The 15,261-nt window shown below is 40.3% G+C and overlaps 1 protein-coding gene across 1 annotated transcript; it reads left to right on the forward strand.

Moving 5' to 3' along the window:
- Positions 1-8,459: 8,459 nt before the first annotated feature.
- LOC109042194 (pyrimidodiazepine synthase) lies at positions 8,460-14,213 on the forward strand. Its single transcript, XM_019058823.2, has 6 exons — positions 8,460-8,617; positions 9,992-10,097; positions 10,357-10,576; positions 12,101-12,227; positions 12,604-12,719; positions 13,549-14,213. The coding sequence occupies exons 1-6, from the start codon at positions 8,593-8,595 to the stop codon at positions 13,672-13,674; spliced, it is 720 nt and encodes a 239-aa protein (XP_018914368.2). The 5' UTR covers positions 8,460-8,592; the 3' UTR covers positions 13,675-14,213.
- Positions 14,214-15,261: the final 1,048 nt, after the last annotated feature.

The raw sequence follows: 15,261 nt of genomic DNA on the forward strand, positions 1-15,261 counted from the left end.
CATTTGCTGTTTTCAGTTTATTTATATCATTGAAGGTGGAGAAGGACAAGAACCAAGCTGGCAGATTTGTGCCGATCTTCAAAGAGCATTAACTGATTTTTTGGCAACCACTCAGAATGACATGAATTGATAGAAGATGCAAAACCAGAATGATGAAAAATACCAAACGGTCTCATTGAGCCGTTTCATGGGACCTATGCAATGATCGCGAATAAAAAAAAAAATGCCTCGTCAGATCTCCCTGAAACTTTTTCAGGGACTTAAGACCGTTCCCTCGAATAAGAAAATTGCAGTCACAAAGAGGAGAATCGGTTCCTTCGACCCTGAAATCCCGATTTTGGTACCATCAGAACGATTTTTCGGCCGTTTATTCGTGGCATCGTTACAAAAATCGCGAATAAAAAAAATTGCTCTTCAGACTTCCCTGAAACTTTTTCAGGGGCTCCATACCGATCCTTGGAAAAGATAAACATCTTTCGCTAAGAGAAGAATCGATTCCTTTCGGCCCTGAAATCCCGTTCTTGCCGCCATCAGAACGATTATTGAGCCGTTTCACGGGACCTATGCAATGATCGCGGATAAAAAAAAGATGCCTCGTCAGATCTCCCTGAAACTTTTTCAAGGACTTAAGACCGTTCCCTCGAATAAGAAAATTGCAGTCACAAAGAGAGGAATCGGTTCCTTCGACCCTGAAATCCCGTTCTTGCCGCCATCAGAACGATTTTTCGGCCGTTTATTCGTGGCATCGTTACAAAAATGTTTCATGGGACCTATATGCATCGCGAATAAAAAAAAAAATGGCTCGTCACATTTCCCTGGAACTTTTTCAGGGGCTCCAAACCAATCCTTGGGGACGAAAAACATATTTTGCTTAGAGAAGAATCGATTCCTTCGGCCCTGAAATCCCGTTCTTGCCGCCATCAGAACGATTATTGAGCCGTTTCACGGGACCTATGCAATGATCGCGAATAAAAAAAAATGCCTCGTCAGATCTCCCTGAAACTTTCTCAGGGTTCATTATATCCCAGTTATTATAAATATATTATTATAAATATATATCGTACTTTTTTTATGACCTACATTTGGACCGAGTTTAACAGAAAGGTACCAAGCCACATCAGGTATTGCCAAATTTAACTGGGCAATATAATTTTTTACGAGAGAATGTTTGTGCGAATTCCTTTGAGATTTTCAAGGTATTTGCTTCAAACTATGGAGAATTCTCACTGCAATTTGCACGGAAATTCGCAGAACCGTTTTCACGTAAAAAATAAAATTGCCCAATTTAATTTGGCAATAGCTGATGTGGCTTGGTTCCTCTCTGTTTAACGCAGTCCATTTGTCAACTCAGGGCGTGATCGATGCTCTTTGAGCGAAAATTCCCGAAAATTACGAGGTCGTCCCGTCTGCAATAGATAGATATTTCTTCGAAATCTACCCAAAACGCTGTCCATATGAGCATTAAACAAGCTATTTTAAATTTCAACATAATGTGTTTTCGTAAGAACTAACGTAAAATTAAGTCGCAGCTCTCACAATTAGCACAGCAGCACTGTATTAAACTCACGAGTCGAATAGAGCGAGTCGAATGAGAATGATGCGTTTTCGTAACGGCTAAGTAAAATTTTCTCGGTGGAGGATGGCCCGGCGGAAGAACAGCTGAGTCGGACTGCGAGGATTTCGGCGTTGCCATGGGGCCCGAGCTACTGACTCATCGAAGAGGTGCAAAGGAAAAATAACGAGTACTAGTCTGAGACTGATGTTTCGAGGTTTAGAGACAATTTAGCATTATCCTTTGCAGATTTAAATCAAATTTCTCGGGCGGAAAGGCCTCCTACCGTTTTTATTGTGTTTTTAGTGTGATTTTATTGGTACTCAACAAGGATGTGCCAATGTTCCACAAGTTTTTACTACATACTTTTATAATTTTTTATTTTGATGATAGAAATACCCCCCCCCCCCCAGTTAAGTAATTTTTTTCGGGGGAAGGGGGGTGGGGTCATTAAGGAATTAGCTTTAAGAGTAGTTCCGCAAAGGCCGCAGAGTGCACGCAGACACCCTGAGTAATTAGGTAGGTACAAATCGTTACCTGCGTAATGTAACGATTATATTGTTCTTGATTTTTAAAATACGGAATTTCAGTGCTACCGCGATACAGTCGTCCATACTACGTTACCAAGGAATAAGGCGGAATGAGCATTCGAGAGTTGTCATATTTTACTCATTGGCGGATCTAGCGATTTTGCAACACCGGGTTTCCTCCTATTAAACCTATGCCGGAGCACCTGACCTGGCCCCTCCAAAAATCGATACATTTCCATAGGCTTAAAAGGAGAAAAACAAGGTTGCCAAATTGCTATATCCGCCTCTGATTTTACTGCGATAAAATGTTAATTTTTGCAGAAAGTTACATCTTGTTATTTGTTGAAATGTTCACATTTTTTAGATTATCTCTTATATAAAGTTATACGATTTACCCCGCGACCCCCAGAACATCGGTCCCCGCCACGCCGTCCCAGCGCGTCCCGCGCCCTTGATGTTCGTTCGGCGGACCCCCCGCGGCCGGGTCTCCGTTCTCCCCGCGGGTTTTCCCGTTCTACGGGCCCCGGGGGTGGATCCGTTTTTCGCCCGTCCCTCGGCCTGGCGCGCGTCTTTCCGGTCGCGCTTCTACGTGCGGTCGCGTCCCGGCTATCGGCTCCTTGTCCCTCCGGCCGTTTCGTTTCTTTGCGAATCGGGGGGGGGGGGGGGCGCGGTGCCCCTCGGACCGTTCCGTCGGCCGATTCCTTGTAACGGTCACTTCGTACCTCCCCGTTCGTCCCCCGGGCTCGGGGTTCCGTCTGCGGACGGGTCCTACTGTGCCGACGTCCGATAAGGTCGGATTTCGGATCCGGCGACGCGGGAGGGGCGCTGGGGCCCCGCGACCGTTTTCGGAAAAACCGCCACCGCTCCCGTCACGTTTGGCCCGCGGCCTGGGGTTTCGGTCAGCGGGGGCCCCCGGCCGGCCGGCGTCCCGTCCCCGCTGAATTTTCGACCCCGAACTCCCGGGGTGGGCGTGGTGCCCCTCGGACCGTTTCGTCGGTCGATTCCTTGTAACGGTCACTTCGTGCCTCCCCGTTCGTCCCGCGGGCTCGTGGTTCCGTCGGCGGACGGGTCCTACGGTGCCGACGTCCGATAAGGTCGGGTATCGTGATCCGGCGATCCAAGGAGGCGCTGGTGCCCTTCGAACGTTTCTGGGAAATTCGTTTCTGCGCCCTCCTCGTCGGTCGATCGGGGCCGCGTTTTTGCCGTGCGGTCCCTTCATTCGTTGCGCGTTCGGCGGAGCTGGCCTTCGGCCGGCATTGGCCGGGGGGGGGGGGGGGGGGGGGCGCCGCAAGTCCCTCCGCGTAGGCGTCGCGGCTACTCTGATCGTCTACTCTGCAACGACGACCGGAGCTCGGTCGCCCTTTTGTTGTATACGGAACGAGCGTTTCTACGGCTACCGTCCCGATAGACCAATTTAGTGGTGACGTCACGGAGCGATATTGTTGGTTCGATATCTCGAAAGTCGAAATGTGCCCCAACAAACAAACATAACCTCCAAAATGAACAATTGACGAAATAATGCTAAAACTGCCTGAAACTAAAAAATTGCTCCATGGGACTTTAAAATTATGAAAGCTAGCCATTTACAAAAACGTTCGAGATCACAATCACAAGAATTGATTGTATAATAAGCTCGTAATATCAGTGACAGTCATAAAGCGAATCCTCCTACCCCCCCTGCCTAAATCCCGCAGATTCCTTATGTTCGTTTGTTGGGGCACGTTTCGACTTTCGAGATATCGAAATTAAATCGAGATGTGACGTCACACTAAATTGGTCTATTGTTCGAGTGTTGCGGTGTTGCCGGATCTTTCTCAGCGGTCGGAGAGTTCTGTTCGTGTACATTCGTGTGGAAACGGGAAATTCCGCAACTGCTCACATATGTTTTTTTTGTCATTTTATTTTTACGTTATTCATATGAAATTTCCATCCTGCGAATTTCCATCGCCAACTGTTTGGTGCTCAGTCGGGAGCATCGAGGTTTCCTTTCTGCAGACTCGCCGCACTTCCCACGCGCCGAAGAATTTTCTGTCAACCCTAGCCTTTCGTGCCAAGCAGGAATCTTTTTAACTCAAACCAACTTTAACGCCCTTATTTTAAAAAAGAAAATAAATAATATTGTCACACCCCGCCAAGAAAATCATTGTTGAACAATTTCTGGCAAATTCTCATGGAATATTCACGTTAATGTTTAGGGCCAATGCGGGCGGGACCCCTATAAATTCGATTTTAAAGTTGACATTTTGCATAGCGACGGTGAAACTACCAAACCACGTATCTCGGTTTGCGACGTCGCAGACTTCCTGTCATACTTTATTTTTTAAATGATAAACTACTGAACGTCCAGTCTTGAAAATTTCTGTGATTTTTCCTCTTTGTGCGGAGAAAATTCTGTGAAAATTTCAAGGAATGATATTGATTTGGTCTACTTCAAAAAAATAAAATGCGAGCGTAGATTTTTAAACACCGCAAACGAGATACGTGGTTTGGTAGTTTCACCGTCGATAGGGCTTTTCAATGGTCTATAAAGTGATTTCAGGCCGGAGGGCACCGATTTTCTAAATTCGTTTTTTGATATTTGTTTTGTATGAAGCTGATTCGTCTAAATTTGAAGATTTCCGAATAGTATCTCAAGATGATGTCGAAGCCATTCACATATTCGGTAGGGATGGATTTGTATGTGAATGTTCCTATATCGACGGTGAAACTACCAAACCACGTATCTCGGTTAGCGACGTCGCAGACTTCCTGTCATACTTTATTTTTTAAATGAAAAGCTACTTAACGTCCAGTCTTGAAAATTTCCGTGATTTTTCCTCTTCGTGCGGAGAAAATTCTGTGAAAATTTCAAGGAATGATATTGATTTGGTTTACTTCAAAAAAATAAAATGTGAGCGGAGATTTTTAAACACCGCAAACGAGATACGTGGTTTGGTAGTTTCACCGTCGATATGTGATCATTCTTTTTTTATATGTATGTTTTTTTCCTTTTGGAATTGCTCGGATTGCGGACGGAAATTTTTCCTTGCAGTATGGCAATGAAAACGTCCTTACGTCATTGCCGTACTTCTCTGCTTTAACATGATTTTTTGGAGTAACTATTTCTACGAATCACCTCAACTAAATAAAGTGCCAACATTTTCAACTATCAAATTTCAAACTATCAAAATGTCCAAGAATGACAAAAATGATTATAATATACCTATAATGTAATAAAATTTACACGCTCTAATCATTTAATTTGTACTACCTTTATGTTATGTACCTACATGTTATACTATTTTTGTAATACATTTTGCAAACATGCTTTTCAATTCATTCTGCAACATTTCATTCCCACGTGGTAATAATGATTTATAATGCCTATAATCCATTATAATGCATTATAATAGTAATGCCGCATTATAATGTCGTATAATACATCGCAACGATTCATGTCCTACTGATTATTGATTATTGTGAGATGAATTCTGTTTTCTCTGATTGTATGTTTCATACGTGCGAAGCACGTACGGGTCGCTAGTGTTGTGAATAAAATGGTCTGAAAAGTTGGAGGCAAATTATGCAGAATTTTTCCAGTAAATTCGTTTTTTACGGGAAAAAATTTGGCAACGTCTGAAGACTCATACGAGGTTTTTCCTCAGCACGGCAATATAGCAATCGAGGATTGACGGCAGCAAATCGCGAGCAACGCCGCCGCCTTTTATATTGGACCTTAAAGTTACGCTTGGCGCGAAGTGAGATTAAAGTATTCGGAGCCGATATGATGCGCGCGGTAGCAACTTAGGGGCTGAAGGGGTGGTGGGGGGATCTCAGCGAATTTTTTTCTTCAAATTTCGAGTTATTATCTGTGTTTTCCAAAAGTATCATCGAAATCCGTGGTTTTTTTTTTCTTTTATATTGGACCTTATAGTTGCGCTTGGCGCGAGGTAAAGTTAAATATTCGGAGCCGATCTGATGCGCAAGCGGTAGCATCTTACGGGTCGAAGGGGTGGTGGGGGATCTCAGCGAATTTTTTTCTTCAAATTTCGAGTTATTATCTGTGTTTTCCAAAAGTATCATCGAAATCCGTGGTTTTTTTTCTTTTATATTGGACCTTAAAGTTGCACTTACGCGCGGTAAATTAAAAAATCCGAGCCCGTCTGATACGGGCGCGGTAGCATCTTAGGGGTCGAAGGGGTGGTGGGGGGGTCTCAGCGAATTTTTTTCTTCCAATTTCGAGTTATTATCTGTGTTTTTCAAAAGTATCAGCGAAATCCGTGGATTTTTTTCTTTTATATTGGACCCTAAAGTTGCCCTTTCGCGCGGTAGATTTAAAAAACCGAGCTGGTCTGGTGGGCGCGGGAGCGTGTTAGGGGATGAAGGGACACATTCGCGCTCCTAATTAAGATGTTTTTCAACAGTCAGAGGGATTGTTGGCCTTTTCAAAAAGTTTCATCGAAATCCGTGGTTTAGTTTTTTTTATATTCGAGCTTAAAGTTGCCCTTTCGCGCGATAGATTTAAAAAACCGAGCTGGTCTGGTGGGCGCGCGGGAGCGAGTTAGGGGATGAAGGGACACATTCGCGCTCTCAGCGAAGATGTTTTTCGATAATAGGCGACATTATCCGTGTTTTCAAACAGTTTCATCGAAATCCGTGGTTTAGTTTCTTTTATATTCGTGCTTAATTAAGTTGCTCTTTCGCGCGGTAAATTTAAAAAACCGAGCTGGTCTGATGGGCGTGCGGGAGCGTGTTAGGGGATGAAGGGACACATTCGCGCTCCTAGCGAAGATGTTTTTCGATACTTGGAGGCGTTATCCGTGTTTTCAAAAAGTTTCATCAAATTCCGTGGTTTTCTTTTTTTATTATTTGCCTTTAAAGTTGCGTATATATCGCAGTAAATCCAAGAATCCAAGCTGGTGTGGTGGGCGCGCGGGAGCGTGTTAGGGGATGAAGGGACACATTCGCGCTCCTAGCGAAGATGTTTTTCGATACTTGGAGGCATCATCCGTGTTTTCAAAAAGTTTCATCAAATTCCGTGGTTTTCTTTTTTTATTATTTGCCTTTAAAGTTGCGTATATATCGCAGTAAATCCAAGAATCCAAGCTGGTGTGGTGGGCGCGCGGGAGCGAGTTAGGGGATGAAGGGACTCATTCGCGCTCTCAGCGAAGATGTTTTTCGATAATAGGCGACATTATCCGTGTTTTCAAAAAGTTCCATCGAAATCCGTGGTTTAGTTTTTTTTTATATTCGAGCTTAAAGTTGCCCTTTCGCGCGGTAAATTTAAAAAACCGAACTGGTCTGATGGGCGCGCGGGAGCGTGTTAGGGGATGAAGGGACACATTCGCGCTCCTAATTAAGATGTTTTTCAACAGTCAGAGGGATTGTTGGCCTTTTCAAAAAGTTTCATCGAAATCCGTGGTTTAGTTTTTTTATATTCGAGCTTAAAGTTGCCCTTTCGCGCGGTAGATTTAAAAAACCGAGCTGGTCTGGTGGGCGCGCGGGAGCGAGTTAGGGGATGAAGGGACTCATTCGCGCTCTCAGCGAAGATGTTTTTCGATAATAGGCGACATTATCCGTGTTTTCAAAAAGTTCCATCGAAATCCGTGGTTTAGTTTTTTTTTATATTCGAGCTTAAAGTTGCCCTTTCGCGCGGTAAATTTAAAAAACCGAACTGGTCTGATGGGCGCGCGGGAGCGTGTTAGGGGATGAAGGGACACATTCGCGCTCCTAATTAAGATGTTTTTCAACAGTCAGAGGGATTGTTGGCCTTTTCAAAAAGTTTCATCGAAATCCGTGGTTTAGTTTTTTTATATTCGAGCTTAAAGTTGCCCTTTCGCGCGGTAGATTTAAAAAACCGAGCTGGTCTGGTGGGCGCGCGGGAGCGAGTTAGGGGATGAAGGGACTCATTCGCGCTCTCAGCGAAGATGTTTTTCGATAATAGGCGACATTATCCGTGTTTTCAAAAAGTTCCATCGAAATCCGTGGTTTAGTTTTTTTTTATATTCGAGCTTAAAGTTGCCCTTTCGCGCGGTAAATTTAAAAAACCGAGCTGGTCTGATGGGCGCGCGGGAGCGTGTTAGGGGATGAAGGGACACATTCGCGCTCCTAGCGAAGATGTTTTTCAACAGTCAGAGGGATTGTTGGCCTTTTCAAAAAGTTTCATCGATATCTGTGGTTTAGTTTCTTTTACAATGGACTCTTAATGGAGCTGGACGTAAACGGATGCGCAGCGCTGCAGCGGTAGTTGTTTGTACTATGGTCGCGGGCCCAGAGACTTGCCCGGACGCGGGCATGCCCTGGCATGTTGTTCATGCGCTGGTCTGATAGAGGTCTGATAGATTCAGCGCGGTTATGTTTCATCATCCGCGCTTACCGCGCTTCCTGACGGACAAACAACGCACTTTTTTCGGAAATACACTGATAAACAAAACACTCCCGGCGTTTCCGGCACCTGACATTTCTCAATCAAGAATCAAAATTACCAGAAAAATCTTGGCGTATTTTGTACCGAAACTTCGTCAGCCCACAATGACTTTGGTTCACCACAAATCTGGTAAGCCTCTCATCCCTTATTATGCTTTAGTCTGCTGTAAATACATGGCAGATTTTTGCCAGAAGTAGGTTCAGTATCAAGAGAGTTATGTAATTCTCACCCACCTAAGTACCTCCATCCACTCATCAGAGAAACATGACGAAAAGTCGAATTTCATGATAATTCTATCTGTTGGGGATGATCATCAACTAGAGTCCACGCAAAATTAGTTGACGCATTACAGGACTGCGACCGAAGATTGCCTGATGTCTCTTTTACATGTGGGTAAAGTGAATGGAAGACTCTCAATATTGGACCCCCTGTCGCGGTCTAAAAGTGCGTAAACTTTATTGGCCATGACCCTAGCCACTAAAAAACAATATGCAAGCAACTGCATAACCTGTCTACCTGGACGACCAGGCTGAGACCATGTCAAAGAAGTATATGCGCTTCTAGAATATACGACCAAAAATGAGTCGTCTACAGTTATGCATTGAAAGAAAGTCCAAGAATCAAGACTGCAGATCATCTGGCACACTCTAAAAGTGTGTAAACTTATCAATCGTGGACTCGTGAAGATAGCCAGCTTCAATTAATCTCCTACGCTCACTTGTTTTCAGTCCAAGTCCTCTAACACCTAGGTCTAATCATTATCGTCTGACATCTTACTGCGAGTGAATGAATGAATTTACTTCATGAGAAACAAGATTACAACAAAACAAAAGGTCACAGAAAAAACTATACTAACAATCCGCTGCAGCCTCAAACAAATCCTGTCAATCCTAGGGTTCTGCAGCCGCCATTGAAATCACAGTCCTGGAATTCCTCCAAGTCTGATTATGGATACTGGTGGCTGTATATTATAGGGGAAAAAAATGCGAATCTCCAAATCAATGTCACAAATTGTCTCTTGTTTCATTTTTAATAGCATAAACTAAGAAATGGTTTTTCTTGAAGCATACACGGAAAAAATTAAATTGCCGATTTAACAACTCAATTGCTGAAAAAAGTGACTGCAATGTTTCAATGTAGATTTTACAACACAAAAATGCGTACCATAGTGGTTAAAGTAGCATTTTTTGTTGTAAAATCTACGTTGAAACGATGCATTCACTTTCTGCTACTTCACTTGCACTTTCTACTGAAACCACTATTGTACGCATTTTTGTGTTGTAAAATCTACATTGAAACATTGCAGTCACTTTTATTAGCAATTGAATCGTTAAATCAGCAATTTAATTTTTTCTGTCTATCCCAGGAAAATTTCAAGGAGATATTTTCTTAACTGATAAGAAGCTCACTCTCTAAAAAATGTCTTTTTGCTCCTTTATCCACTGATACTCATCATCACCTGTTCTAGATTCTTAATAATTCATACTTAAAATATTTTTCTAGGTTCTGTTGAACCTCCTCTAATTGAAGAGAAGCTAAGGCTTTACAGTATGAGGTACTGCCCGTACGCTCAGAGAATTCACCTTGTCCTCAATGCCAAAAAAGTTTCGTAAGTACTTAATTTTATCTTTTCCATATGTTATTGTTGCACAACTCTTTATTTTGACAAATTGGCCCTTGCTTGTTGAAAATCAAGATCACACTTTAAATATTTTTAAACCCCTCTGAAAAATAAAAGGATAAGTTTAAGTGCTGTATTTAAAAAAAAAAAAATATTTTTGCTCTATCCTCTATAAGCCATTGATTTGCTTGATCTTGTTCTGTCTCAAGTCAAACTGTTTATTCCTTGTTCTCATGTTTCACATTAGGTATGATGTGGTTTACATCAATCTTGTCCAAAAACCAGAGTGGTTTTTAGAGAAGTTTCCTGCTGGCACTGTTCCTGCAATGAATGTCAAAGGTGCCAATCTTTATGAAAGTCTCATTCTGGCCGATTTTCTGGACGAATACTTTCCAGAGCCCCGCCTACACTCATCTGACCCCCTTCAAAAAGCAAAAGATCGTTTGCTTGTGGAGAGTTTTGGCAAAGTAAGAATGTAGATTTTTTTTTTTTTTTTAGTTTTTTTCAGGATTAAAAGGTAGAGAAATCTCAATATTTTTTTAAACAATAACTTCCCATGGAGATTAAAGATAACTTTTTTTTTAAGAGACTTTTTTTATTGGCATCTATTTTTGAAAAATAAAAATACTACAGTTCGTTGTTTCCCAGACAAAGAAATGTAACTGTATTTCAACATCGCAAAATGTTCCCTCGTGAACTGCATTCTCATCAGAAAACTACTTACGCACGGGATATTTCTAATGGAAAATTTCACCAGTTTTTCTTCTCAGATCGCAGGCAAAAGTCAGCATAATCTCAAACGGACATCACACAATATTATTCTTGTAATAAAATTGAATTATTGAAGTCAGTAGATACCTATTACAACATTGGAATGGAGTAATGTTCTTTTGTCTGGGGAAAGACAAACTATGACCCTAATACTGTTTAAAACAGAATGTAAGAATCTCTCATTTCTTTTAAAGATACAAAAAGGCAAAATTCAAACGCCATCTCAGCCACAAAATTTCCTTATTCTTGGAAAAGAACCCTGCCCAAAAAAAAGAGCTCAGTAGCTCCCAGCACATTTTGATGGAACCTTAACAGGTTGGTATATAGTTCATCACTAGCATATAGCCAAAAAATTAGCCAATTCTACCAAGTAGGAGCGAAGATATTCGTGATTGAACACGCAGACTATTTTCTATCACGTCACAGCACAGTGGAAGAATTACAAGTCCTCTCTCCTGGTTGTTTGGCGTTCTCGGTCAGACCTCACGCGCAGTTAGGTGCTTATACCCTCGGCCGGTACGAAGACTTTACTCCCTCCTTCTCCCAGCACCTGCTCATTCAATTTCAGCAACTCTTTGTCATTTCAGACTCCATATTGCACTGCTGGCCCCAGCGTCCATGTGATAGGAGTAAATGAAAACAATACAAGGTTGTTGCTACCTGGTAGAGAGAGGGGGTTTCTCGGCTGAAATTTACTTCGCAGGCAAAGAAAGGCAATGTGTAGCGCTTATTCACCTCCGCTGCACAGAAAATAGTCTGTGTGTTCAATCCCGAATATCTTGGCTCCTCCTTCGTAGAATTGCCTAATTTTTTAGCTTTGTGTCAATGATGAACTTTATGTCAACCAATTAAAGGTTCATCAAAATATACCAGGAGCCTCTGAGCCCCAGGCTCCGTGCAGGGTTTTTTTCTCAACAAACTGAATGGTCAGGACTACGCATTGAACCGAAAATTTGTATGATCTGTGCGTTTTTCCTTTTAATTGGAAAATAATTTTTATCCCAAAATTTCTTCATTTGCCATTGGATTTTCTCATGCCATACGAAAGCCTAGAGGATATTCAATTTCAGAAACCTAGCTGACTTCTGAAGATTATTGCCCCTTAATATATGTTTGAATTACTAGAGGATTCACTTTAAAACACCTCTGTAGTTCGTTTCTCTTGTGAGCTTCTGTTCTCCTTTCAGAAACGCTTCAGTTAATTTTTTATCCTCTTCCAGATTGGTCCTCATCTTTATAAACTGTTGATGGGCCCTGATTTCACCGAAGATGCTTTTCAAGGAGTACTCACTATGTTAGCTAAAATGGAAAATGAGTTGAAGAATAGAGGATCCAATTTTTTCTCAGGTATAGTTATTTTGATAAATTGATGGGAAACCTATGAAATATTTAATTTCTATTTTTGCTGGTTTTAAATGAGCTGCACAAATGAATCCCAGTATAGGTAGGTACGTCATTTATCTGTCATTAAAAAATTGATTGGAAAATGTATTTGGGAAGTAACCCAAAAATTTATTTTTATTAAAGCTTTAGTCAGACAAGTTAAAACTTGTTTCATCTCTATTAGCAAGCCACTGCTCTGATGCTGTCCAGTACTGAGTATTCAGAAGGTTATAAAAACATTGTATGGAACAATAACAAATATTAATGATATTTTATTCCAGTATCCTCCTGAAAATCATCTTAATTTGTTAGTAACTCATGCATATCTTTCTTTTTTCAGGTGAAAAACCAGGTATGCCTGATTACATGATATGGCCGTCGTTTGAACGTATTGATGTCATAGCTGTGCGTTATGGTGAGAAAGGAAAACTTCCAGTTCAGACTTTACCGCTGTTGGTAAGGAATATTCTTTTAAATTATACCCTACTATTGCAGGCAAAAAGATTAGTAATCTTCGTCTCATCAATTGGTACTGCATCATCGATTAATTGATCATTTTTCAGATAAATTATAGGTAAATCTGTCAAACTAAATCCACAACTTTTGGAATACTTTTGGAAAATTTGAGAAATTCTTAATTCTTACCATCATTATTTTAAATATCTTTAGCAAGAATTATACGTATCTGCTATTTGAATAATGACTAATTAACTGTTCTCAAATGACTGATTCTAACGTTTTCCTCAAAGAAATCATTCTCCCCATTTGAATATGGTTCGGTGGAGGCATAATAGCAAATTATTAGCTTTTAGCTGAGACCTTGTCATGATCATTTACAATATTATTCACAAAAATATAGCACGCTTTTAAAGATGTAATCCTCTCTCACTTTCATGGGTATCTTTCCCCCATGTTGATCCCCAGCTAGCTACATATTTGAATATGGGTGAGAAATTCAAATTTTTTGTAACCAGCGCTATCAGGAATTAATATCAGTAATTATTATGTTAATTGATTTTAGCAATGTTCGTCGTGGGAATTGTATTTTACAGGGAATGTTAAAGAGGAAACATATATCAGAATGCGCTAGTTCGTACCTTGTCTAGTGGTCCATTTAAATGATTCAACTCCTCCGTTAAAGAGTGTTTTATAAATCTTTTTGTACAAAAAACATCCATAAATGTCCACTTCAGACCAATGTCCTAGTTAAGAAAAATCTGGCATAAGATCCATTTACTAAATTGATGGTTCTAATTGTGGTTTTTTCTTTGTAAATTTTTTCCAGACAAAATGGATTTCTGCAATGAAGGATGACTACAGTGTAAAACCATTCTACTTGGAACCAGAAAAACATGCACTTCATCTTGAAAAAAGACGTGCTGGCGCTGCAGACGCATTTGATATTCTTTAATCAAGCTTCAAAAGGTTCAAAAGTTGATATAGAAGTGTATTTAATTAAAATCTCCGGCACATGAGTACCTTATCCAGTACATACACAATTTCAAACTTCTATAGTATATCTACTTGTCTCAATTTTGAATCTTCAATTAGTAAATAAAATAATGTCAGTAGCTGCTGATGCATAAATGCTCTAGTTCACCTTGATATGGGACAGTATTTTGAAATCATATTACCTCTATTGTGGGGGAAAAAATTGAATCACACTGCCAGTGAATTATTTTTGGGACATTTCAAGTTGTAATTTTTTTTTTTTTTTTTTTTTTTTTTTTTTTTTATCTAGAAGTCGAAAGGTTTTGAAGCCTTTCATATTTCCTGATAAGATTCATTCTAAGCATGTAAAGACAAAGCTGTATTTTCATTGTGTATTGGATCTATCTCTTCTATGTTTTAATGGGAGAATTTCTGAATCCAACAATGTATGTGTTGTTTTTATCAGGACTTTCCTTTTTTTTACTTGCCAAATTATTAAATAAACATTTTTTCAAAACATGTTTTACTTACAATATTTTTGAATTGAAAATTTTAATAATGTGTGATAAAGTGCAATGTTCAAATGGTTGAAGTAAAATTTGGTGTTGAAAACTCGAAATCTTTCAATGAGCTTGCCTGTCTATATAAGAACATTTTGCAAAGAGGAACCACTTTTTCCAGTTTACTACACTCAGGTTCGGGTCATAAATTGCCGGCAATTATTGTTCTCAAATTTCTACTCTTAAGAACCCTGCTTTATGGAATTACAGTATGTTGAATAATATTGCCTCAATGAACTTTTCGCAAGGAGCAAGGTGTAAAAGAAAAACTTACATACCTACATCTTCTTTATGCAGTGTAATTTTTTCTTTTTCTAATTTATGAAGCTAGCAACTGTTGAAAAATAGAATTTAAGGCATTTTTCAATGTATCAGTTGGAGTGTATTTTTGCAAAGAGGAACCACAAGCATTCCAGTGTTGCTGGGATTGTGCAACTTGCATTCTTTGCAATGAAATTACTGAAATCACACAAAAAAATAAATTTGCAAAGGTGATTTTTGTATTGAATTTATTGTTCAATGGGAGAAAAAAGAAAACTTGTTTAAGCGATCAGTTTATATTTGCAAGGTACCGAAAAAAAGTTGCACAACTTTAGTGACATTGGAATGCTTTTGGTTCCTTTTTGCAAAACACAATCCAGTTTTTACTCAAATCAGAGCAAAAACAAATCTCTGCCAGGCATTTACTGACTCACCTACTTACTGCAGCTAGAGAAAAAAAAATATCCCGACGCGTAAAAACGGTCTTTTCATTATGTTAGGTCGGTATGTTGTTATGTTTTGTTTGACTGCACGGTTTCTTGCTGCTAGTTGTTTTCGAGCGAAATCTGGTTTAGGGGTGTCGCACTTGTTTTGCAAAAGATCTCTAATAACTTTTGCAAGTTACATTCGACCGTCAGGATCAGACAGTATGGCCTTGCAACTTTCTTGAAATGATGAAAAAGAACGTTTGGAGAAACGTTGACCTCTTGACTTCTTACTGGCAACAGTGGGTACAATGTACGTAC

The sequence above is a fragment of the Bemisia tabaci genome, chromosome 5 (genome assembly GCF_918797505.1).
Source record: "Bemisia tabaci chromosome 5, PGI_BMITA_v3".
Lineage (NCBI taxonomy): Eukaryota > Metazoa > Arthropoda > Insecta > Hemiptera > Aleyrodidae > Bemisia > Bemisia tabaci.

What these genes read in the sequence shown, in the direction of transcription:
- LOC109042194 (XM_019058823.2), top strand. Translation starts at nt 8,593, where the DNA reads ATGACTTTGGTTCACCACAAATCTG. An exon ending in AGGATCCAATTTTTTCTCAG is followed by an intron (nt 12,228 to 12,603) that starts GTATAGTTATTT and finishes TTCTTTTTTCAG; the next exon opens with GTGAAAAACCAGGTATGCCT. An exon ending in TTCAGACTTTACCGCTGTTG is followed by an intron (nt 12,720 to 13,548) that starts GTAAGGAATATT and finishes AATTTTTTCCAG; the next exon opens with ACAAAATGGATTTCTGCAAT.